Source organism: Lytechinus pictus, chromosome 16 (assembly GCF_037042905.1).
Source record: "Lytechinus pictus isolate F3 Inbred chromosome 16, Lp3.0, whole genome shotgun sequence".
Lineage (NCBI taxonomy): Eukaryota > Metazoa > Echinodermata > Echinoidea > Temnopleuroida > Toxopneustidae > Lytechinus > Lytechinus pictus.
Genome location: NC_087260.1, coordinates 17,149,181 through 17,176,924, shown reverse-complemented (window position 1 = coordinate 17,176,924; position 27,744 = coordinate 17,149,181). Strand labels below are relative to the sequence as shown.

At 35.7% G+C, this 27,744-nt stretch overlaps 1 protein-coding gene across 3 annotated transcripts in view; it reads right to left on the bottom strand.

Moving 5' to 3' along the window:
- Positions 1–27,744, bottom strand: part of LOC129279712 (leucine-rich repeat and calponin homology domain-containing protein 1-like) — a 56,913-nt gene that overhangs the window by 27,264 nt on the left and 1,905 nt on the right. For all 3 annotated transcript variants that reach the window (XM_064111646.1, XM_064111647.1, XM_064111645.1), the window contains exons 2-5: positions 22,412–22,538; positions 18,192–18,297; positions 15,476–15,612; positions 13,147–13,271 (exon numbers count right to left, since the gene is read on the bottom strand). In XM_064111646.1, the coding sequence (XP_063967716.1) occupies positions 13,147–13,271; positions 15,476–15,612; positions 18,192–18,297; positions 22,412–22,538 (495 nt within the window). The remainder of the gene's footprint in view (positions 1–13,146; positions 13,272–15,475; positions 15,613–18,191; positions 18,298–22,411; positions 22,539–27,744) is intronic.

The following is a 27,744-nucleotide window of genomic DNA, read 5'->3' as shown; positions in this document are numbered from 1 at the left end:
CATGTAAATAAGAGAATATTTTCAAAACAATATCAAAACAAATTCCTCATTATGACTGAGGAACATGCAAAAAAATGGTACATTTCATGCAGCGAATTTCAAAATACAGTGTTTGTTATCTGAACTGAAAGCGGTCTCACATATTGTAAGCTTGGATACATGTTCATAAAACAAGTCTTTAATGATAGAATAGAATAAAGCATGTATGTAAAATTAAGGTAAAAATAAAACCAAATCAAAATGAAAATCCAAAATGTGGGTATATAAAGGTAAACAAAAGTCATAACCGTGTAATCAAATTATTTGCTAAATGCACATACATGTAAAGGCCCATATTCTGGACTAAGGTTTAAATTAAACCCTGGTTTAAAGTTGTGGTTTAACTATGGAATGCCAACTGGGACACAAATCCCTAACAGTACAAATCCAATTTATTAACTCATTTGACACTTAAATCATTCTGAATTGTCTGGGAATGATAACTGAAGTATTTTCTTCATTATGAAAGCAAAAGGAAACAAAATAGTAAACAAAAGAAATATACAATATAAACATAATATTTGAATTTTTGGCTCCCCATAATTCAAGCACAGAGTTAGACTGTGGTATAAGTTAAACCTGAATACAGGCCATAGGCTCCATCTGTGTATTAAAGTCTAGGCTGGATAATGAAAGTAGATCAGGGGTTTGTTTTTTAAACTCCATAATCTACTTTACTTCATAGCCAGGTACTACATTTACATGTACATGTACATGTAGGTTAACCGTTAAACTTAGCACACCCACATGTTAAAAAGGAAATGTACTCATAACTAAAGAAAGTAGGATCATAACAAGATATACCATGGACACAGGACACACAGAGGAGACACAGAGGTATGTCCAGGGCCATGATAAGACTGAGGGACTTTTTTCAAATTGAATAAAATGCAACAAAAATAATGTTTTTTTAACTGAATTTACTGAAAAGGATGTCTAAGAGTTAAATGAATAAAATAAAGAAATAAAATGAATAAAAACATGACTGAATGATAAATAGGCAAATTAAAATGAAATAAATCAATGATACCTTACAGTAAATAACCAGAAATACATGTTCATGAATAAATCATTCAAATAAAGGACAAATTCACCATTTATAAGGGTCGGTCTTTCTTTCAGATGAATCGAAATAATAATCATATCATATAGACAGGTGAATGAAAAACAAAAGGCAGTATAAGTTTCCAATACTGTTATTTAAGTTTTATATCTTCCTACAGTACATGTAGATATAACAAATAGAAGGAGGTCTACAGTACACATAAAATAAAATGGCGTACCTAGAAAACCTTGTTCGGAGTGGGGGGAGGCTTTTGACAACAAAAAAGGGGGTCACAGGTCACCACCATTTCCATACATCCTTTTTTGAACAATTCTGACAAGCCCCCCCCCCAAAAAAAAAAAAAAATCCATCATAATACTGTCAAGAGGCACTCTGCCCCTGCCCCTGACCCCCACGGTTGCACTAGTGAGAGGGACCAAGTACAATTTTTGTGTTCTCCCCCCCCCCTCCCCTACCTCCACCTCTACCCAGGGGTGAAACCATACCTCCCTGGTTCAGTCTGAATTCACTTTGACCTATCCAACTCAGCATGGGACTGAATTAATTGTGTATGGAAGCCTCAGAGGACTTTATGTACACCATTTTATATACCTTAACCTGATTTGGTTTACATTATAATCATATTTCATTCTCTTAATATGTGTGGTGTGCCAAAGTAAGTATGTGTAATTGTTAAAAAAATAAAAAAAATAAATGTTTAAAAATGAAAAATTAAACCGTAAATTATTTGACTTCCATAAATTCCAATTTACTTTGGAAATTGTTTGATCTAAACTACATGTATCAATTGATGTAGGGAAAACAACTTGTCAAATAATTGTTTTTTGAACATGCAATTGGTTTGATATTGAAGACCAGCCAGATATTTTTCTTCTGTTCCTTCCTTCTTTGCCTCCTCTTCCTTCTTTGTCTTTATTAGTTTGCATATCTTCCACATCCTTCTATCTCTCCTCCAACCCATCCCCCCCTCCCTCTTCTCCCCCTGACTCACCTTCTTCATGGTTATTCCCCTTCCCTTCCTTCTATTCGCATCCACAAAAACTCAATTAATTAAATATTAATTGGACAAAACACTTAAATGTCACACTCCCAACTCCTTGAAAATGTGTTTATTCTCTCACTTTTTACCACATTAGAGTTGTGTTGTAACACAAGGGATTCAAATGTCAAGTTTTAAAAATAGTGCGAGTGTAGTCACTTCAATCCATCTTCTATGTGCAAGTGTCTTGTGCAACATCCATAATTCAGGCATGTTATTTAACATTTACATGTACTCTCCAAAAGGGTTAACTTTTTAGTACGTGTACAATAAAAATAAATTATAATTTTCAAGAGTCCTTAAGGGCAATGGAACAGGAATGTAATCATTCTGATATTATATACAATTTAAGTGTCTTTAGAATAAATACTGAATATAGTTGTAACATTAAAAAGTTTGAAAATCATAAAACTGCAACAGATAAACAGATAGCATACTAGTAATGCAGCAATAAGTAGTGTTGTACCCAGGCAAGAAATGGGGTATAAAACGTTGTTAAATATGCATAAACTCAAAATATGCTGGACAAGAATTGGCAGGCACCAAAGGAAATGAAAGTAGGGCCAACTTTTGATTGGTTTACCTTGACAACAGTGTTATTATGATAAACAATTTATAAAGTGTTTAACTATACATGGAAGTAATAATGACTTAACTCCACTTAAGGTGTTGATTTTATTTCAAAGGTGGAAATCAAGCATGAAAATGAATTTTGTTGATTATATTACAGCATATTATTGTTATTTTTTATCTTAAAAGGGGGAAATATTTAAAATAAATGTAGACTTTATTCAACTAGATGATGATAAGAGTGGAAAAAGGGCAAAATAGTGTCATGAGGGTTTGAAATGCTAAAATCTTCAAGATCAGTCAATTACTAAAACTACAAATATCAATCATTTTCGCTCATCCCTAAAGCATGAAAATTTTCTGAGAATTCTAAATGAATTTTCTGTGTTATTTTTATATGAATGGTGGGACCTTTATGGGTTTTGCTTTTCATTAATCTTTAACTGCAATGTATAATGCCAAAGGCAGACAAGCTTTCCCTTTAAAGACATCGACCTACAACATTACGTGTAGGCAGCGTCATACTTAAATGCTTTTAACACAGACATGGCATCTAAACTGGAGGTATTTACATCAAGTTCGGCAGGAGGCAAACCAATTCCAATCTAATTTGAATTCTGTCAAATTACACAGCCTAATAGATTTTACAAATATAGTCCTCAAAGGCATTGTAGCGTAGTCTTTCAGACCGAGTTCTTGTTGAAAATTGTGGAAATTTATTTGGGCACACAAAGAATGACCCAGTGGATTTGTAGTATAGCAAATGGGGCCCACAACCTAGAGGCATTTTATAATTATATTCATAAATTTAAATCCATTTATCATAATTTATCAATCTTTCCATAATAATAAAAAAATATCAGCCAGGGTAGCCACTTCAGTTCCGAAGTGTTCTCCCAGCGGGAGCTGCTATCGTTATTACCCGGGCTTTAGCTGGGCTGCATAGAGGCACTCAAGCCTTCAAGGAATTTCTTCCTACTGTTTACCCATTTACCTCACCTGGGTGGAGTGCAGCACAATGTGGGTAAATTTCTTGCTGATGGAAAACACAACATGGCTTGGAATCGAACCCTAGTCCTTAAAATTGAAAGGCCAGTCATAACCACTAAACCACAATGCCCCCCTTCCTCTAAACAATATATTCACGTCTGAAACTGATCTATTTAGCATCTGTTTTGCATAATAGCGTTTTGACTTTAATTTTGTTTTAATCATAGGAATCCCACACACGAAACAAGCTTGATAAAAGACTACATTTATTTGCATAAAGATCATCGGAGCATGTACCCACTTAAATGAGCAACCATAACAAATTACATCCCCACCATCACCTTGAAAAGATAACTAATGTTCGGAAGCAATTGCGTAGCCTACATGAATGTGACAATACAATGATGGCAGAGGCCTGAACAGGGAGACTTTGATCCAATTGATTGTCTTACAAGATGTGTCTGTACAGGACAGAATGGATGAGATAGACGTCTGGCAGAGATCTGGGTAGGGTGCATCCAATGATGTAGAAGGCGCACACAGGAAGTAATGAAAGATTTAGAAATGTATACAGGAAAAACACTAGACAAGGAGACGATTGGAGAGAAAGAGATGAAACATGCAGAAGTATACTGTGACAGAGTGAGAGTATATTAAGGAGATGGAGAGAGAGGGGATAGATGGATAGTGAGAGAGAAGGAGGGAGAGATATACATGTAGGAGAAGAGAGAGGGGAAGAGGGGGGGAGAAGATGGAGAGAGGGGAAGAGGGGGGGAAGAAGATGGAGAGAGGGGAAGAGGGGGGAAGAAGATGGAGAGGGGGAAGAGCAAGAGGGGGGGTAGGAAAGGTTGGAGGAAAAGGAAGGAAGAGATGTACACATGTAGAAAAATGGAGGGGGGGCAAAAAATAAGTGGAGAAAGAAAGAACAGCAAAAGAAAATTTTACTATGTAGGCTTATAGCCTAAACTACACATTTAAATGTAAACAGAAAAAAGGACAAAACAGAAATACATAGCCGGAGAGATGACGATAAACGAAGAGACAGAATAACAAACGAGACAGGAAAGAAGAAAACTCTTGGCCAGATGGCTATGGCATGCATCCCTTCCTCTGATCTGCTGCAGTGTCAGAATACATTACTTTTTCAATCAAGCACCTCGCTAAACACTATCTCTGGTAAACATAGTACATTTACTCCTAATGCAAACTATGCAAAGTATTTCACGTAGGATTGCTCAGGTAACTTCAGGCAAAATTCCTTGTGGATTCTTTCATATAGGTGACTTGGAGATATTGTCTAATTTCTTGTTTGTTTTTCTTTGTTTTTGGTTGAGATTTGTTCCATTCTTTGTTTGTTTTTTTTCGCTTTTATTTTTGTATCGTACAAGCATTTTCCACTTTTATTGAAAAAAAATCATAAGTCATATCATTTTGTAAATTTTCCATGCAAAGAAAAACGCCATATGATACTAATTTATTCATAATCATCAAAGCTTTTCAATGAGTTTTAAGCAATATTTTCCTATGAACTAATAGAAATTTGGGGACTTCAGCTATTCAACAATGCTACATACAAAAGTCTTTTGTTACATACATATTCTGTACTGTAGGCATCCATAATGAGTTCAACATAATTGAATTTACAATAAAAACACAATATGTTACAAAAAAAATTGTAGATAATTTTTATTGTGATTCACTGTCAAAGTATACATGTAATGTAAGTTTGGCAAGCACAAACAAACAGTACATGAATTCATGATCAAAGTTAAGTACCTCATACTAAAACCACAATTTTCCCCACTGTAATTTGTGGTAAATTGGCATTCCAAAATGTCACCATAATTTATAAATATTTTAAGACATACATGTATGCTCACTTTAATGGCACTATACCATCAAACATTTAACTTCTTAAAGGACAAGTCCACCCCAACAAAAAGTTGATTTGAATAAAAAGAGAAAAATCCAACAAGCATTACACTGATCATTTCATCAAAATCGGATGTAAAATAAGAATGTTATGACATTTTAAAGTTTCACTCAATTTCACAAAACAGTTATATGCACATCCTGGTCTGTATGCAAATGAGGAGACCGATGATGTCATCCACTATTTCTTTTGTATTTCATTATATGAAATATTCTAATTTTTTCCTCATTGTCAAGTGAAACAACAATTAATTCCTCACTGAAAATGTGGAATTAGCATTGTTTAATACTATATGGTTCAGTCAAGTTGGTCCTTATTGTTAAATCTGTAAAAAAAAAATCTGTAAGAAATAATGTATAATTGTACGATATTGTATTGTATTGTACAATAAAAAACAAAACAAATAGTGAGTGATGGACATCATTGACTGACTAATTTGCATGACACTGAGTTGTGCATATCACTGGGTTTTTTTTAATAGGCAAAACTCTAAAATGCCATAACTTTCTTATTTTACATCTGATTTTGATGAAATTTTCAGCATTATGCTAGTTTCATTTTTCTCTATTTATTCAAATCGACATTTTTCTGGGTGGACTTGACCTTTAAAGTGCAACTAAATTGTCTGTATTTGAAATTGGGAAGCTACTGTCATTATTGTCTCTACTGTACACAGAACATTTGCTTTTTATTGAATTTATTTTTTCAATATACATGTATGCTTAAGTGCTGAAAATATATCTATTTATCTTTATATTGAGTGATTGATTCACTCATTGAATTGCTTCAATATCATTTACATGTATACAGTAAATGACCATTATATCTGCTATTAAAAGATCAAAAATGTGCCTTTGAATGTCTTAGACAGATATGTGGCACGATACAAATGCTGTGCATCATCATCATCATCATCAAACTGATATATTTATTAATTCATTAATTCACTAATTCTGTTATTCAGCTAATTGTATTACTGCCTACCATTGCTTTTATTTTTTCTGTGAGTTCTCCTTGAAGCAAAAAGGGTAGTCGAGATCTGGGGCCCATTTCATAAAGAGTTACAACTGTTGTAACTTTGCCATTATGGCAACTACCATGGTAACCTTGATTTTGATTGGCTGCTGAGCTCTGTTGCCATGGTAGTTGCTACATGTATAACGGCAAAGTTACAACAGTTGTAAATCCTTTATGAAACGGACCCCTGGAAGTTATTTGTCTGAAAAACCCCACAGTCACTCATCCCATACAGTATACCCCCCTCCCAACTACTCAAGTCCAGCATAAAAGGGTGGGGGGGGGGCAAATGACCCCTACACACTCCCAAAATACTAGCCTTACGTACTTGACCTACTCACAATGTGAAGTTCCTGAATGTTATAGCTTTGTTGATGATACAGGATGAGAGAAGGAAGTATCTGTTTTGCAAAACTTTAATAAAAAATAATCACTGTGTGGTACAAAAATAAACAATGGACTTTCGCATGGCTACAGTGCACCTTAATTCATACAATGTAAAAAAAATGTATTGGTTATTTATTGGATTTTTAAAATGCAATTATAAATTGATAACAGAAATATATAACTATAACTAAAAAGTCACGAATATTTTATCAATCTGAGTAATGATAATGATGATGAAATAAATAATAATTTAAATTATAATAGTAAAATAATAATAGTAATAGTAATAATGATAATGTGTCTAAGTGTTTAGGTGATGGTTGTTATTAAATGTTATGACAAACAAACCTTCAAGATTTAACAGTACTTGAAATGAGAGGATGAATATTATTCAAAACAAATAATTTTATGCATGTATTTGCTCATTATCAACAGTGTCTATGGATTTTTTTAAATGACACCAAAATATAAGTAGAATTAAATGTACAGTGTACTACATGTATTATATTTTCTAAATGGTGCATGATATCTGATCTACTTGATATAATCCAGCTAGCCAAATAAATACAATGGACTTTTGGTATCTAGATTCCTACAGTATTAATCTAATTTATGCAGTATACATGTAGTACATCATTTCTTGGTTATATTTTGTAATCAGAATAATGTCCACGGCATGGGAGATGCAATTTTTAAGAAGGATGTAGGAGAAGATGCAGCTTGGATTGTGAACATGTCAAGAGCAAGATGGGTATCATTTATCCCACTAAAATTGTGATTTTAGAGACTATGGAGGATGATACAAATGTATATGCACATTTACTTTATTCATTCTTATCTCTGAGTGGCCCCTATGGTTGCTCCCAAGTATTCACTACAAATTTAGCTTTTCTCTCAATTCAATTCAAATAATGTTTGGGGGTGGTACATTATCAAAGGTTGCATTAAAGTAATAATCCATGGATCCACACACCCACCACTGCCCCCCCCCCCCCTAAAAAAAAATCAGTTAAAAAAAAAAAGGGAAACATGCAGTGAAGATGACCTACATGTACAATATGAGGTCTAAGTTTGCAAACACTAAGGCTAGGAATTTGATGAAATGCGACTAAAGCTCAAATAACAATGTGCAATTTGATTTTCTGAGTTGCATACAATACACCCCACATCTATCACTGGAGAATCGAAGTTGATAAAACTTTGTATGCATATCTGTTTCTGTTTTTATTCGTTCAGATTCAACATAATGAAAGGTACGGATGAATTGTAAATCTGTTTTGCATTTGCATGAGCAAAAATGCAGCCTAGAATCTTGATTCCTTTTGTGTTTCTACGTACCCAAAACAAGTATGGATAAAGCCTGTGGCTCTGTCGTCAGCATTCCTTCCCAGGGTTCAATGCCCTCCTGACTGAGAACAGACCACAACAGACACACACAACACAACACACAGCACACACTGAACATGTACAGTACTATTACAATCACTGATCACATCATGCACACAGATGCCTGTCATTTGGCATGGGATGAATGGTACGTTACCATGGCGACCACAGTGATGCAGTTCAATTCAAACACATCTCAAGAGGGATGTTTGCAAAATTCTTAAATTACATCAGGTACTTTTCTACACATATAATTACTTTACGAGGACCATGCTTCATATATTTTTTAAAAGACTATGTACAGCACACCAAATTCCATTTCCAAATCAATGCATCTTTTATAGCGGAAGGCATTGTATGGTTCCATTAACTATAGAACAGCAAAATATTGACTAAGGATCTCAATATAATGGAAAGAATTTGTAAATTTTTGTTATCATTTGGAATGGTAATAATAAGTATGAAAATTATTCAGATTTGGCCCTTTTAAATATATTTCAAAATGCTATAGCCGAAAGTCCAGTACTGTATGGAAATGTAGGGAATCCTTAAAAATTTGTCAATAAATTGGCAGATGGTGTACATATTCTTGGCCCAAAATTAAAAATGGAGCACAGCTGAGGGCCGTCTTACAAAGAGTTGCGATTGATCCGATCAATCGCAACTACGGAAAGCCAGCGAAGTCAACATGTATTGAAATGCATGTTTGTTCAAAAAAAATTCTAGATATGAATGTATATCCATAAATTCATTGATTTCTTGACAATTTGATGTGTTCTCCTTTGTTTACAAAGGACATTTTGCTAATTTCCTGTAGAAAAAATTATGACACTGATGGATTTCCATAGAGTTACGATTGATTGGATCAATCGTAACTCTTTGTATGACGAGGCCCTGGAGTACAATTCCCCTCCAAGTTGGAGACTGGAGTTAATTGCAGATCTTGACAGATCTTGATATCTAATATAATATAAATACATATACCCAATACAAATTTACATGAATTCTGACCTAGATCTTGGATTAAATCGTCACCTTGCTGACAGATGGGTGGTTTGTTGTGTGTGCGCAACAATTTCCAATTCCTGTGCTTGTGGCATATAAAGGGCGTTAGTCAAGGGCGCACTTCGTAATATGTACAGTACAGTGTGTGGGAGATTAATCGCTCTTCTGCCTGAATACAGGAATGGGAATTAATGTATGCATGAACACTAACGCCCTTCTACCCGCAAGGTGACATAATGACTGGATGATATCAATGTACATGTATGTAATAGTAAACACAAAACAATTAACAACAGATGGAGTTTATAGCTCTGTCCAGTGATACAAAACTAAAGAACAAGCGTGCATAGAAAAAGAAATGAAAACATGCAAACTCAAAGCTGAAACTGAACGCAACACAAATGAATTGAAATTCACTGCAAAGGTGACAGTGCAGCAATGCAAACTGCTACATGTATAAAATGTCTACTGCGTGGATGAAGGGAAAATAAAGAAGCAAAAAGTGTTTTATACCTAAGGTCAATCCCGGTGAATACTGGCTCAGAGGAGAGTGGGGCAAGATCGGAAGTGGAGAAGGAGAAAGCAGAGGATGAGGTGGAGAAGGACGGGGTGGTTGGGGAGGTTTCGGGAGAGGAATTGGAAGGGGGTAGCTCTTGGAGCGAGAGGGTAGAAGTGTTTTTAGCTGAGAACCAGCGGTATCTGATAGGGGGAAGCAGACAGAAGGAGCAAATACAAAGTTGGGTTAAAAACTGAATGAATTCAAAAGATGCCTCTATGACATATACAGCTGGTATAATAGCAGAATTTTGTGCTTGAATTATTGTATCACCTGCTGCGAAAATTTACCATGAATTCAGAAAAAATTGTCAACGCATTTAAAGTCAGATACCGGCACTGTCTACTGGAAACAGGCGATACTGTACAAACAATAAAGTCTATATTAGGCTTTAATAAATTCTCTTGTCAATGGGTTTGACATTGTGTAGTGAACCAAATGGCAAATTAAAGGGGCTCTTCTGGAACTTACAACTGTAATTGTTGATATTTTCAACCTTTTGGTGGCCATGGGTGATTGACCCCTGTCTCATCCCCCCCCCCCCCCTCGGTCCAACATTAACATTAAGTAATGAAGTCTCAGTGAGCTATTGCTCCATAATGGACCATTCATGAAAGGCCACAAATATGCCTATATTATCATAATTTGTTCATACATGTAATTTGTTGAAAAGGATAACCAAAAATTATACGGCTAAAAATTGAAACCCACCCCCACCCCCCACCCCCAGCTCTCACCATTCTGCAAAAAAAATTACCATACTCCTTTTATCATTCCACAGCAGATGATACAATATGACATAGCATTACTGACCTACCTACACAGGTACACTCTAACCCGTGCTAACATTGTAAACAATAAATTACATCAGAGCAGAAACATATAATAGTCGACTGCACATTGCAGACAATGCTTCGGACAAGCATCGCTACATCTAGGACAAAGAAAGATTCACTTCAATAATTCAGATTTCAAATCATATAAACTGAAAGGAAATAGTGTTTTAATGTTAATCGTTTAAATCATTGTTGCTCCTTTTAGGGTATAATGAACAAAATGCTTATTATAAGGAAAGTATAACCTGATGGCGTTTGTTCTTGATAATTTACCCTACAGTATATGGAAAAATGAAATTGTAAAGGTTTTCTATTTTCTTTAAAGGATTTGGTTCAAAAAGATTTATAAGGGATTTTTGAAATTTCCAATTTTCTGATATTACATAGTATATGGGAGCCCCTGGTTCCGTTTTTTTTTTTATCAAAACCAACTTGATGTATGTTGGTCTTTCCTTTAATTCATTAACTTTCCGGGGGCGTATTTTACTTTCATTTATGACCAATTATGAAGAAGACATTGTGACATATCTTGAACACAGCAAAGAAGATCAACTCAAGAAGTAAAATCATGTACCCACAGCATGAACAAAAAATGTTTCATGTACATGTACATTGCTGAGCTGGAAAAAAAATGGGGCTTTGCATGTTGACAAACTTCATGGCTGTGTTAACAGCCTAGCACAGAAATTATTTGCATGAAATGAATACTTTTCAACATTATGCACTGTAACAATTATGAACAAACACTTTTTGAAATTTTGAGAGCAAACACAAATATGTTGGTATGTTTACAATTATGATATTTGCATGACTTTTTTTCAAATGAAGAATTAAGAGCTTTTTAAAAACTTATTGGGAAAGAAGCATGGTGGCTTGCTGCTGAGGCAAATATGTTTGGAACAATATAGTTACATAATTACATGTATATTTTTCATTAATTATTATTTCTGTAAGCTCTCATTCATTCATATTTACACCCAAAAATTTTACATCTATATGTACATCATTATCAAACATATATATATATATTTTTTTCATTTTAGCAAGCCTCACTGTAATTTGATATTTTACTTCATGAGAATTTGAAAATTATGGACTACTTTTTCATGGAAGTTGAGGAAATGATTTCTTGCTAGAGCTGCCCTTATTAATCACAGCAAAGGCACATAGGAATTCTATACTTGTGGCTCAATGAACTGCTACTTTAATAAGGTATACAATGTACACGTAGCTGAATATAAATAATACAAACAAGGAAATTACACTTTATGGGCGTAAATGTTACATTAATTTTTGCCTGTTGAAGTAAATTTTTGAAGGGAAATTTTGATCATTTAAACAAGATGTCACTTCACTTTTTATAAATTTCATTGTGCAATATTTTCTGGTGATGCTGTTCAATTTATGAACATGCTGTAGCCATGGATTTAAAATAATTTATGTTTATAATTGGCTGTATATTAAAAGTATCCCAACATGTATCCATGGCCGTACGCAGAAAGTTTTTGCTGGGGGGGGGCAGCACGCTTAATTAAAAACAACTCAAAAGCGAAGGAGCAAAGCGACCAAGCTTGACATTGGGACGCTTTTTTTTGCATTTTGTAAAGTGAAATTGAAGGATTTCTTGCATACTTTTAGTGAATTTTGTGAAAATTTTAAGTGTAAAAACAATTTATATTTTCAAAATATCTGGGGGGGGGGGGGCAACTGCGTACGGCCATGCATGTATCTGCTACACCCATGCAGCAGCCTCAAATTCACCAATTCAAAGATAGAAAAAAAGGCAGTAAATCTGTCTTCCCATCCTTCTTCACAATTATAGCCCAAAAAAAGAAGCTCAGGTATCCTTCACCTTTCTGCCTTACGCTACCCCATCACTAATCTTCCTATTCACCCATTTATAATTGAAGCAGGGGGTAGGATTATATTACAAAGGAGTGGATATGGATGGGTGAAAGTGGAGAATCGATTGTTCGAAAGGACATCTTAAATCTGTTCACTTGTCAGATAATTCTCATTCCATTTGAAGTATAATACTTTATAGACAAACTGCATTACAGACGTTATGATTGTATGTGATGAGATTTTGTTTTACATGTATCAGTAATATCAAATTTTAAACCTCTGCGATGTGAATGCAACATTTGAACAGAATATTTGTATCTTTTATGGTAAAAGGAAAATTATTCTGAATTCAATCAAACATTATTTCAGACAATATCCTCCTCCGCCCAAAAATCATAATCACACCTCCCTACGAAATTTTTGAAAAAAAGTTGATATTTTAGTAATAATTCTATAAAAACTGACAGGAATACATACTTTGTATTGTAAGGATGCCGCGATGAGTTCCAATCACTTTGTTCTATCATCCCTCTCCTTTTATCCGCTCTCGTGGCTTCCGTTGAAAGGTATTTAAATATATGTATTCTTCCTCGTGTACAGACCTAAAGACGAGACAAGAATGAGGTGTTTAATGAAGATGATCGTGGAGTTATTATTTTGTTTGGCGTCACCTGTGCTTGGGAGGCGAAAAAGCGAACTGAATCACTGTGACCCACAGGTCTCTCCTGCCGAAATAACTGATTGGGGGAGTGCAGGGGGGGAGTGCAGGTAATCGAAACATCTTTGTATAATAAAGTCCAGAGTTATTCTGGGCTGGGTTGACTTCCTTTGCCCACCAAGTGGTCCAATTCACTCATGAATCCATACTTTCTATTCAAATCATCAGAGACCCATTGCATAAAAGTTACTATTCTGGTATTACTTTGCCATCCAATGGTAACTTTCCTGAAATCTGTCATCCTTACTGGCTGCTAATAGCATTTGTAACCACCGTAGGATTTATTAAATTCAAGAGTGAATTGGGTCATTTGGTTTTAAGTCAACATCAAGCAGAAACTAGAATCACTATTTAACCTTGGCATATCAGGACAGCCTAAGGTGGCACAAATTTCTTGAATAAATGTTTAATTCATCAACACATTCAGCACAAAAATAATTACAAAATAGAACATGTTTTCTTTATTACCAATGTATGGAGAGAGTGTCAAGCAAGCATTAAAGATGCATACAATGCATACAAAGTTTTAATATTTTTGACTTCTCACATTTCAAGCACAGATTTTAGACCATGGCTATTAAAGCAAAACAGACTTTGGAATACTGGCTTTGAAGTTTCACATCACATACAGTCAAAATCTGTAATAGTGGCCACCTGTCTATACCAAAAATCTGCCTTTGGTGGCCACCAAAATTGTCTCCCATTTGAAAGGAATGTGTGTTTACAATACTGCTATCAGTAACTCGCTGATCCGGACCAGTCTCAGGCTAAGTAATAAAATTTCAAGTTTATGAATGGCAAGGGAGATTTTGATGAGCACTGCTTTAATCAGCACCAGACCAGCACCAGGCCTGCAAAGTTTGTTTAGTGGGTGATTGTAAAAGTAGCACAGGCTCTGCTACAATGGTGCGGACTATTTTTGGCACCGGCCTGGTGCAGAGCAAACAAATCCTAAGTTATTGAAAACGGTATAAAGTGAACCTGTCTATAAAGGTCACCTGTTTACAGTTGCCACTTTTTTATGTTTCCTTCAGTGGCCTTCATAATTCACAGGTTTGACATAAATATTCTCTTTCTGATTCTTTCAAGGGGAATAATATTTTTTAGGGTAATAAATAGGGCTGACACCCCCCCCCCCCCATCCACCAAAGGAAGCTCTCATGCCCTCTAGTGGGTCAAGGACCACCAAGTGAGACACTCTGCTGTCTATAGGCGGTGCTGCACCATCCCGAGTTTGCTCAATCTCGAGATTTTAGCCCGATCAGCCCTCTTCGCGATTAATCTCGAGATTCAAGAAACCCCGTCTGCACCATCCCACGAAGAGCGATTCCTGCTCGAGCGAGGCAACAAGCCCGATATTACGAGCATGCGCACTTTCGGATCTTGGAGTTTCAACGGCCCGCGCTTTTGAATAACTTCCCGCGATATGCAAGCAATGTACTCCTTTCACTAGCACTTTCGCCGAATTCAACCGGTGTTATGCAACAATCCTCTCAGCTCAGCGAGTGAAGAAGTGATGTATTCTTCGTTAAATATGATGGCGGAGTAGGAGGCAACGACAGAGAGAGAAGGAGGAAAGAAATGCTATTTGCTCACATTTTGCGAAGGAATAAGACAACACTGCTGTCAGTGTGGTTATTGAATGTGACCATCGTCGATGAGCGCCTCCCCCTTCGGTCTGGTCTCTCCCAAAATCCATTCACTGGTGGGACACCATCGTTGCTTATGAACGCTATTCGCATGTATTAAGTTGACTTTCGCACGTGTTTATGTTTTGACCAAGGCGGAAGTGGAACGCGAATTGCATTATGGACTGACGTCATGAATAAATTACCCCGAGTCCAATCTCGAGTGCGTCTGCACCGACGAATTAGCGGGATAATTCGTAAAATAGCGCGCTATTTTGCAAATAAACCCGAGTTGACTTGGGATTGCAATCTCGAGATTAATCCTACGAACTAGCGCGATAATTGCGTCTGCACCGCCAACTATCTCGAGATTTTTCAGATCGGGATAATTTGCCGGATCAGAAATAGCGCGCTAATTTGAAAACTCGGGATGGTGCAGACGGCCCTTATGGGAACCAACCTGAGCTGGGGGGTTGGTGAGAGGATTGTGGTCTACTTCAAAGGTGTCTAACGTCTTCATACTCCTGAAGCAAGGTGGTATCGTCTGGATCTTGTTGCATGATATATCCAGCTTCACCAGTTTTAACTTGCTGATTTCTGTGGTTATGGAGCGAAACAAGGAAATAAAAACAGTCATATTCTAATTTTCTGATAAAAATATTACACTTCAATTATCAAATCTTAAAGATGTACATGTAAATGACATATTTAAAAAAAAATAAAGTTGTGGTATCGATCAAGACGATCATACATGTACAATGAATTCTGACAAAATCTCAATGTGATGTCATTGCTATTTTATTTTGGTATTAATGGAGCATAATTGGACAACTCCTTCATTTGTACCAATACACAAACTCATAAAATAATTTTTCAACCATCTTTCAGCTAAAAACAGCCCAACACCAATAGAAGACAATTTATTGACAAGCTGTAATTTGTCTCTGTAATCTATCGATTGTCCAACAAACTTCTTTGAATCGGGCCAAAGGATGGCTAGCCAATAAACAAAGATTCAATGTGTCATCAATCCACTTTATTTTCTCTACAAAATGTCACAGAAACCTAGCGAGGTTGGAAGGCAACTGGCCAAGAGTGGGTTGGTCAACACAATCACATTGTGACATGTTTGAAAATGACTCTGGCATAATTTTTTTTTCAATTGTATAGAGAATGATAACATGCTTTATAAGGAGCTAAATTAGTATAAGGTTTATGTGCTACACTGTATCTACATGTACATGATCTACAAGAATGTAATATTGCCCAAAAAGGATTTTCAGGAAGGGAAAAATCCATACACAAAAATTAATCCAGAAAGTGATTTTACAATAAATAGAGATTTGTCTCAACTACTGTAGTTGTCAGTTTATTCAACAAGTTGCCAATTTAGATTTTCATCCATTATCCATAACTTTATTTTTTCAAATATTACATGTTTCAATTCCTTCTCTGATTTCTTTCAAATTTTTCACCATTCTGTTTCTATTTCCCTACTTTCACAAACTCATTTTACTTTCCACATTTCCAGGTTGAATTCCGATTCAAGATTTAAACATTTCAAATAAAATCAAGATGTCTGAACCTACTTTCCATGTATAATGTAAACCATTATATGAGGGGAATGTTTCAAGGAGCGGTTCGTAAGCCATTTTCACTAAACAAACATTAGAAGCTACAAAAATCCAAACATCTGATTGGCTAGTAGAAATTTCTCCTGTCTTGTGTAAAAATATATCTTGCGAGAGATAACCTCACTGACTGATGACCTTATGACATACTCCGCTCCCTGGGGTCAAATTAAAGACCCTCCTGCCTTCCTTCAAATGACTCCCTCTTGTTCAGTTGAAGGGAAAGCAAACTGGGTTAAGAAAGCTCACTGCGTTGGAATTCCATTGCCAAGTGCGTCACTGGAATAAACTACTTGTTTATACAAATCAGCAAGAGCACAACTAACAATAAAGACTTTATCCTTGGCATTTGAGCCTGGTTTTAGGGTCATGTGATATTATTTGCCAAACTTGTCCAAATGTAATTTTCATAATTTTAACTGTACACTGTACAAGTACTGTACAGATGTATGTACTGAAAACAGATATACCAACATAGTCTAATGCTTGTTATTGTTACTGTGCATTCTTATTCTAATCATGTTGTACATACATGTATGTAATACACATACAGTACATGTATTACTCTCTAAAAATTAATACATGAAATATCTGCAGTATACTTTTTACTTTCCCAAGAATTATACATGTATCCTAAACTACCACTTCCACTCCGTTAATTGGTTAGATTGTTGGCATAGTGAATTCTTCTCTCCTAGTCAAGTCTTTCAAGAAGGATACTTTTGCTAATTGAATCAGAGGAAACAACTTTATTCCATCCAACTATTGTACCAAGCCATATGATAAAACACCATAGTTAGCCACCTGGCACAATAACACTTGAAAACAACAACACAATGTTTATGATTCAATTCTGAGTCATATACATGTACATGTATACATTTCACATACATACGTACACATATACAGCTCCATTCAGACAAATAAAAAGAGCACCTCATGTGGTCTATAAAGCACAGGGATTCTTTCACATAAAATGATTAAAAGTTGCTCTTAAATTCCTACTTGCATGCTACATGTATGATGCATCACAACATTGATACTGAAGAGATGCGGGCTTCTGGTAGTCATCAATGGCATTATGTATTGGATACCACATGAACATTGACATCTATTTAAAGCATGACTTTTAATACATCAAAGTCAGTTTATTATCTCTTTGTGAAACACACACCCCACCTTCTCAGGGTTGTTCCCTTCCGATATGGAACCTGTCCTGGGGGCTGTTTCATAAAGCTGTTCGTAAGTCCTCATAAGTCCAGAGCAACTCTAAGAACTACTAGTGATCCTTTCTTACACGCTAAAGCATTGCCAATGAAATACCATTTACCACAAGAAAGGATCACCAGTCGTTCTTAAAGTCGCTCTTATTTTACAAACAGCTTTATGAAACACCCACCTGGACCTGTCTAGAGCATAGGGCCCGTTTCATAAAGACTTATTAAAATTGTCAATACCTGGCCTGTATGGTAACTTTTCCATATGAAATGGGCCCCCTGTTTGAAGATGGATGTTACATTTTAGATCTGAAAGGCTCTGACTTACCATCTGGTAATGTGACAAGGTGATTTCTCCTAATATTTAACTCTTTGAGTCCTGACATTTCCCCAATCTCATTCGGTAAATTGTCTAATTCATTGCAGGAAGCATCCTATTTTAAAAAGTAGATAGAAAACATCAAAAATTTATTATGTCATCTGTGCAAGTAAAATAACTTTCAATCAATGATAATATGAAGCTATTCAAAGCTCTTGCTGCAATGCTCCTGAGGGAGTGGAGAAAGTGCATACATTGTGCACGCCAGTGTGGGCAAGCCATAATCCATGGCTTACCAGTGATATAAAAGTGCTTATTTTATTGACACATACATGTACTGAATATACACACAAAGCATTACAGTATATTTAGCTATTAATACCAATTTCATGACAATATCTCTCCGTTCAACTGAATTTAACCGGATGAAAATTGAAAAAGCGTATTCAACACCACCTTTATGTGGGGATAGTTCAAGATGCATGGCCAAGTTTGAATTTCATCAGACTCATATTATTAAAGTACAGTGTACATGTACATATAATCCAGGAAATAAACAGCTGAGCATGATCGGTTAAGGGTTAGCATTGAGGTAAAATTTTTTTTTTTAGATAATTCTATCAAAATTGCTTTTAAGATAATCTTTGATATCTCAGGTTTCAAAGAACTCAGTTTCATGAAGATTGATAAATCCGAAAGTACTGGAATAGTCCATTTTATTCGTGGGGGTGCTATTACCTCTCATCACGGACGGACATTTTTACTCAAATTAAATTCTCTCTAGTTTTATTGTTTTTAAAGTTATTCTAATTTGGTTTGGATGTTCTTGCACTCTGAACATTAATCTATTATCAAACATAAATTAGTAGAAAAAAAATATTGGGAAGTAATTTTTTTGGGTAGGTGTGAACATTTCCATTTTGAAATTTCTGTCCGTGATGAAAAAAAATATAAAAAGTTTTTTTATTTTTTATCAGAATAGAAATAAAAAATAAAAAGGTGTAGAGGTATCTCACTAAACACTGTACATCATTTTATTTGAACATAGCTGAAATCCATACATTTTATCCATATCATAAACTCAATCAAAAATGATCACGGACGGACATTAATTTCATCACGGACGGACAATGTAAATTCACTCAAATTCAATTCACTCTAGTTTTATTGTTTTCAAAGTTACTCCAATTTGGTTTGGATTTTCTTGTATTCTGAACATTCATCTATCATCAAACATAAATTGGTAGAAAAAATATGGGAAGTAAATTTTTCTGCTAGATGTTAACATTCCATTTTGAAATTTCCGTCCGTGATGAAATTAATGTCCGTCCGTGATAATTTTTATTGAGTTTATGATATGGATAATATGTATGGATTCAGCTTTTTATTCTTTATCAGAATAGAAACAAAAATAAAAGTGTGTAGAAGCATCTCACTAGACACTGTACATCATTTCATTTGAATATAGCTAAAATCCATACATTTTATCCATATCATAAATCAATCAAAATAATCGCAGACGGACATTAATTTCATCACGGACAGACAATGAGCAAATACTGAGCAGATAATGAATTTAATTTTAGTTCCAATTTGCAGTGGAAAATGGCACTGAGAATTATTCAGAACTCAAATGGATGGAAACCTACAACTCTTCACAATTTTTTGTGAAATCTTTCTTTGGCTGTTATTGGGGTTTAATTGTTGTCGGGAATTTTTTTTTTAAAACATAATTGGAATGCAGACAGAGTTGGAAGCTACATGTATGCCAAAGAGCAGGAAATGAAATAGAGCAAGAATAAGTCAAAAGCTGTATATTTCATCAATTGAAGCTTGCAGAAAGTGATGGAAAAGAAGAAAGGAGAATGCATATTCTGATAAGCTGAAAAAAAAAATCATCATTTTTTTTCCATGTACAAACCTATGGATTCACAATGCTTCTAAAAGAACATGACATCACGTCCTTGAGGCTTGTGAAAAGTACAAGAATTCCTTTTTTTAAAGTCCATTTTGGAGCTAATTTTGAGCAAATTGCTGATCTAGAAATCTGTGAAAATGCATACAATGCATATAAAGCTTGCACTGCAGTGTTTAGAAGTTTAATTGGTATCTGGTTTCAATTTTGGATTCGGTCAGGGCCTAAATACATGAGGGCTGTTGATGTGAAGGGGTGTCTCCACTTTAATATGGACAAAAGATGAATTTGAAGAGAGCCTAGACAAGTGTTGTGGTCATACTTGATCCACCAAACAAGCATAATGATAAGCAACCTGTGAATCTTTTGGATTTAGTTAATGGACATAAAAAAATCTGTGCTCTTCGAAAATTTAATGCCTAAAAATGTATGAACATGTATCATCATGAAAAGTATCAACATGATCATTGATCCACTTGATGTTGATTTGGTACCAACTACAGTATTCTCTAAATTGAAAAGAAGACAATGTGCATTAGGATATTTGATTTTGAAAAGAACTGTGTTTAAAAGCAATCATATGGCTAGATTATTTTGTGTGTCTAGCATAGAAATCATGTTGCTACAACTTAAATCAAGTTGTAGCAACTTGATTGAAGTTGTAGCAACTTGATTGTGCAACTAATATTGTTTAATCATATAAAAAATGTACAAATCATCAATACAATAGCATTTGTTCCCCCAAACAAGTAATAAGAACTTCTTACAAGGTACTTCCAATGTATTTTAATTGTGTCCGTCCGTGATGTCCGTCCGATATGTCCGTCCGTGATGAAAAATATTTGCAATTCTCTCGGAAGTTTGATATTGGTTAAGAATTCAATATGCTAAATATAGAAGCTAACATACCTGAGTGTAAGTTGCATTAACAATTATTGGTCAAAGTTAAGCTATTTAGATAGAAACAATAAAAATGTTCAAAAATTCTGAAAACCACATTTCTATCATGTCCGTCCGTGATATGGCACGTTTAGTGGCTACCTTTGTTTGTAGGTAACCATGGCAACAATTTTTTTTCATCATTCAGCATACTTTGCCCTACCCTTCACTATAAAACACAAAGGAACCATGTTCATCTTATTCCTAATTTGTTACAAGCCTTCAAAGTTTTCAAAACCTATCAAATGTCCGTCCGTGATGAACCGATCACGCTCATCTGTTGTCTTCCCTGATATGCACAATGAAACAATACCACAACCATAATACTTGTGTATTGCATAAAATGTAATAGTGTATCAATTTCAAAAATACCTTCATACTGACATCAATACATATTACATTAGGTGGTTTCAAACCGCCTCGATCACAAGAATCCCTGTTAAATTACGAGAACTTTTTTAGGCTGAAAAATACCCATTAATTATTCCTGCATTCACACCGCCCTGAAACATACCCTTCGAGATAAGTTCCTGAAGTTACGAGCATGCGCAGTATGGTCTGATAAGCAGCAAGGCGCGAAATTCAAAATCACTAGCCCAGCAGCAACCCATGCACGGCGCCGCACCCAACGACACGCTGGGATAAAAGTTCCCGTAATTTGCTTTCAGACCGCCAAAATACCCACGACCTTGGAAAAATCCCCGCGAAAGTTCTCGTAATTTCGCCAAGTACCTACTATTTATCGGGTATTTTCTTTCGGGGATATTACGCGTAGTTTGCTTTCAGACCGCCAAAATACCTGGTATTTTCTGATCGGGGTAAATTTCCCGATCAGAGAATACCTGGAACTGGCGAACTTCGAGGCGGTCTGAAACCACCTATTGTACAAAATGTAGTGAAATATTTCTGTGTAAACTGAAAAAAAAAGTTTACCATAAAGCTACCTAAAGCATCATGAGAAGGAGGATATTGGGGGCTTTGAACCATCCATCCCGAATTGTGTTCAATTCAACCCAAGGAATTTGCACAGGAGCCCCTTGTATTAAAATTTCTTTTATTTCAAAGTCTATTAAATGAAAAAAAAAATTCTAAAAGACAAAATCCCCCACCCCCACCCTGCACAGGCCTAAAATTTGCTATGAAATTGAAATATGAAAAGAAATTTAATATAAGATGAAAAAAAAACTTTTAAAAGGTATAAATTTCATATTTGGAGAAAAGATCCAAATCTACAACTCTCATTATTAAAAAAATAAAAATCGACCTCAGCACTGCTCTTTCCCTAAAAAAACAGTTTATATGTTGTATAAATGTATCAAAGCCCAATGACAAAGATCTATTATTTCATGGATAAAAAAAATTCAAAAGAACTCACCAGCAGCATTAACGTGCGTAACTTGCCGATTTCTGGAGGTAACGAGACTAATTTGTTGTTGCTAAGTATTAAGACTTCCAGGAATAGATCACATATTTGCATAGGTAAGACACTGAGCTGGTTACGACTGTCAGGAGAAACATAAAGAAACGAACTGAGATGTAGATGCTTCATCAGTAAAACTACATGTACATGTACATGTACAGGTACATAAAAGAGAAATAATATTCTTGAAAAAAAAATGTACAAGTACATACATGTACATACTGCAGGTCTCACACTGATTATAATGTGGTTCCCACATCATTTGATAATGAAATAAAACATTCTAATAAACAATTAAAAAAACCTTTGCTTCTTCTATCCCTCTCTCCTAAACCCTCCTCGCCATTGTTCTCCTTTCCTCCTCCTTCTTCTTCATCTCCTTCTGACTACAATTATTTTCCTCATTCAAATTTCTCTATCTTCTCCCCCTCCCACTCCTATTCCTTCCCTTCCCACTCCACCTCCTTCCCTTCCCAAGTCCACCTCCCCCCCCCTCCTTCTAGATCTAATTCTCCTACTCATGCTCACCCCCCCCCCCCCTTCTTGCTCTAATCTATTCACCTACATAATGTACATGTACTTACATGTATATGTTTCTACTCTTTTTTTATTAAACACCTGTATACAGTGCGTATCAAAAAAAAGTTTACACTTTGAAAAAATCCTGTAAAATTATACATTTGTAATATCCTGAAGATTTTTCCACACTTTAACATTGGTACAGATCCATTTAAGCAAATGACGATATAACTGTCGAAAAATATTTCTGCTTGAGTGAGCACCACTTACTTTTGAAAAGTTAGTGAAAAATGATTTGCGCAGAACTTTGAAATAGTTATGCGAAGAAAAGTAGACCTTAATCATGAAGAACACGTGGAATTCAGCTAGTAAAATTTATTTGAAGATATCTTTTACCTTTCTTGACTTGTTTCTTTGCCCAAAACACTTCAAAAAGTGCATTTCACCCCACCCCACTCCCCCACACACCGAGGCCATCGTGACGATATTTGCTTTACACTGAGCTGTGATTTACATGAAATGGCTTAGGCTTGATTTTCATTTTGTTAATCATTGTCAAGCTTGGGAAAAGTGTGGAGAAACAAGTATTAAATGATAAATGAAATGTAAACCCACTTTAAATGATAACAAGTGGAATGCCTCTGGCCGTCTCACCTGCATCACGCGATTCAATATAGCAGCAGTGCTGATTTTGAAAACTACTATAACTCGCACAAGATGTTCAGTGATACTTGGTTACTCGTATTTCCACGTTTTATGAACTAGACCAATACACTTATAGAGATATGATGGCAATTCAACAAATACCCCCAACGTGGCCAAAGTTCTTTGACCTTAAATGACCTTTGACCTTGATCATGTGACCTGAAACTCGCACAGGATGTTCAGTGATACTTGATTACTATTATGTCCAAGTTTTATGAACTAGACCAACACACTTTCAAATTTATGGCTGTAATTCAACAAATACCCCAATTTGGCCAAAGTTCATTGACCCTAAATGACCTTTGACCTTGATCATGTGACCTGAAACTTGCACAGAATGTTCAGTAATACTTGATTACTATTATGTCCAAGTTTCATGAATCAGATCCATAAACTTTCAAAGTTATGATGGTAATTCAACAGATACCCCCAATTTGGCCAAAGTTCATTGACCCTAAATGACCTTTGACCTTGGTCATGTGACGTGAAACTCATGCAGGATGTTCAGTGATACTTGATTAACCTTATGTATAAGTTTCATGAACTAGGTCCATATATTTTCTAAGTTATGATGACATTTCAAAAACTTAACCTTAGGTTAAGATTTTGATGTTGATTCCCCCAACATGGTCTAAGTTCATTGACCCTAAATGACCTTTGACCTTGGTCATGTGACATGAAACTCAGGCAGGATGTTCAGTAATACTTGATTAACCTTATGGCCAAGTTTCATGAACTAGGTACATATACTTTCTAAGTTATGCTGTCATTTCAAAAACTTAACCTCAGGTTAAGATTTGGTGTTGACGCCGCCGCCGCCGCCGCCGTCGCCGTCGGAAAAGCGGCGCCTATAGTCTCACTCTGCTATGCAGGTGAGACAAAAACTTAGTGAAAAAATGTTGGAGATGTCTGATATAAACTTTTGTTCAGATTCAGTTATGTCCTCAGATCCAGAGCTCTGGCACAAAAAGGTAAAGGTTGTGCTTTAAATACTAAGTGTTGAAATTTAAATTTGGGTGGCAAAATTGTTACAAAATGCTTGAATGTATCCGTTTTATTTCAATTGACTAAAAGTGCAAGGGAAATGTATGAGAAATGTTTAGCAGGGTAAGTTTGATTTTGCCCTTTCCCCTTGACACAGCGGTGAAAACAAGCATTTCTGCGCAAACAGATTTCTGCGAGCTTTACAAAAATGGACAGTGCTCACTCAAGTGTAACATTCCGTCAAAACTTTTACTTTCATTGGATAGATGAGACCCAAACCCAAGATTATATGTGAAAAAATTACCCACATGTTGTATATTTTTTAATTCCCAGGGCTTTTTCAAAGTGTAAACTTTTTTTTGATACGCACTGTAGAGGGTGCGCCTCCTGCTATTTCTTTTACATGTAGGATTTAGGCCCTATATTTTTTCACAATCATCATCTTCATTATGATACTGTATCATGTACATCAATGTATTACTTCCATGCATTTCAATGCATCATGGAAAGTATTCTGAGATGTACAGTGCATACAGATGTGATTCAAATTGATTTGCCCTCCTATCAAGCATAGCACTGCTATCAATCATGTAGGGCCTACACGATATCAAACTGAGGATGTATTACTGACTGCAAACTGTTCCATACTTTCATACAGTACACGGACATCATAGTTTCCATGGATAACTTCCTCTGTGGGACATCCCCAGAAATACATGTCCTCCTCACTCAACTTTCTCCCCACAATGTTCAGTAGCAAAGGGGCATACACCGTACTGTACATACACCATGTGTAACATACAGTACATGTATACATACATGTAGTATCTGTTTTGTTGTACCAAGGAGTTGTACATTGTACAGTGAGCAGATTAAAATCAAAGTAAAATAGCCCCCCCCCCCCCCTTCACATTTTTTCTCTTAATTATTACATTTCTTATAATCTCATCTTCTTTTAATAATAAAAAAAATATAGGCCTACATTTTGTATGCAAAGGTCTATCAATCCATCTCTCTCTTTCTATCTCTCTTTTTCTCTCCTCTTCTCTCCCCTTCTTGGCACTCAAAAGGGGGAGGTCACCATCAGTCTCCATTTGAGTACATTTGATCCGTCAGACTTCCTTCCTCTGACTTGCTGTCTAATCACTCAGATCGTGATAATCCAATTCCAATGCCAGTGAGTGCGATCCACATCCTATCCATGCCAAGTCCTCATTCAACTTTACCCCATTCACACCGAGGAAAAAAACAGCGTTTACAATAAAAAAAAATAATGCATACCTACATGAACTAGTTTAAGTTTGCCCCCACCCCCCCCCAAAAAAAAAGATCAAATAAATGAATGGATGGATGGATGGACGGACGGACGGATGAACGAACAAATAAATGAATATTCAAATATTAATGAATCATATCTAACAAATTTGAAAGACAATGTACTGTAGGCCTATCATAACAAACTACATGTATATTGACATTTCCAATAAAAGTTGTAATTCACCGATATACTACAGTTTCCATGGAAACAGTGCTTCTTATCTTTGGATGCCCCATTAATGCTCATTTTATTGGACTTGGATACTTTTTGCCATTTTTCCCAATTTGTGATGTAAACAGAGATGTCCCTGATACTTAAATATTGATTGTAAATTGGTAATAATACAGGCTTTATCTGCCTATGTTTCTGAAGTAGACAGAGATTGATAAATAAATAGATCTTCTCAAATGGCGTCTAGTGTACATTTGGAGAAAAAAAACCAAATATTTAATGAAAACTGTAGGGCTTATGATTCATTATCTGGAATTAATAAAATGCAATTGTAGGCTACCGGTACCCTTTTTTAATAGGCCTCTAGATGTACAATGTACATGTAATTCCTACAATGTCCCTTCCACAGTCATGATTGTGAACAAGGCCTACATAAAAGAAGACCTACAAGTACAGTGTAAGTGAGAGGCGTACGCAGGATTTTTGAAGGGGGGGGGGTTCAAGCTGAAAGAAGTGTTGATAACAAAAAAAGAAAATTTAAAGAAAAAAGGTCTTTACCATAAATTTTAGGTCGTTTCGCATCCAAAAAAATTTGACAAGCAAAGAAAAGGTCTTCCACATTTTTTTTTTTTTTTTGGGGGGGGGGGTTGGGTACCAGTACAAAAAAAATTAAGGGGGGGTTGAACACCTGTAACCACCCCCTGCATATGCTACTGGTGTGCATTGATATGATTATGCTTCATTGGAAATATCCCATCTTCTCCTGTACTGTGCTACACTTATGACCAAATCTTGCCAAGTGTGAACAGCCGAAAGGTAACAAATAACATACATGTACTGTACATACATTATTTGACATCATGCCCTCCCTGATTAACCAACACTTCCACTGATCCCTAATGGAGTACCGCTTGCTCACATATAACGGGATAAAATGATATCCACAGGAAAGGGAAAGGTTACAGACCAATCATCTTCCCCCTTCCACTCTATCAAATCCAATATCTACTCTCCCTATTTTAATGTGTAATGGTGTATAGACATTTTGTAGCCTGAAGTGGCTGAAGGATATTGTCAAAACTGCAGCTTGGGGAATTACTGTACCATACCAAATGAGAGATTTACAAAAGCAGTTTTAATCATCATTATAAAATTTCCCATACCAATGCTATTTTGAAAATAATACACTGTAGTACTGGGCTTATTTATGCAAGTACAATGTAACTACTGGGCTTATTGCTTTTAATACTGGACAATTATTAATAAAGTTAAACTCTTCATCAGACAGCCAGCCAGTCATCTGCAATGTTCAGTGTATGACGTAAAGCTCAGCAAATGCTGTCCGAGGAACCAGTTTAGGCACCGTTTAATTAGAAGAGGCCAGCACGAGGCAATAGAATATTAGTAACCCCAAGTGAAAAATTAATTAATACTGTACACTGCATACAAATCACATGCATGCATGTACAAAATGGATCTCACATACTACTTGTTTCATTGTATAGGTCTACATGTACTGGACAAGCGTCTTTGTTGTGAATTTTGTTCATTGTTTACAGCTGCAGAAGTATACAAACTGTACATGTACATG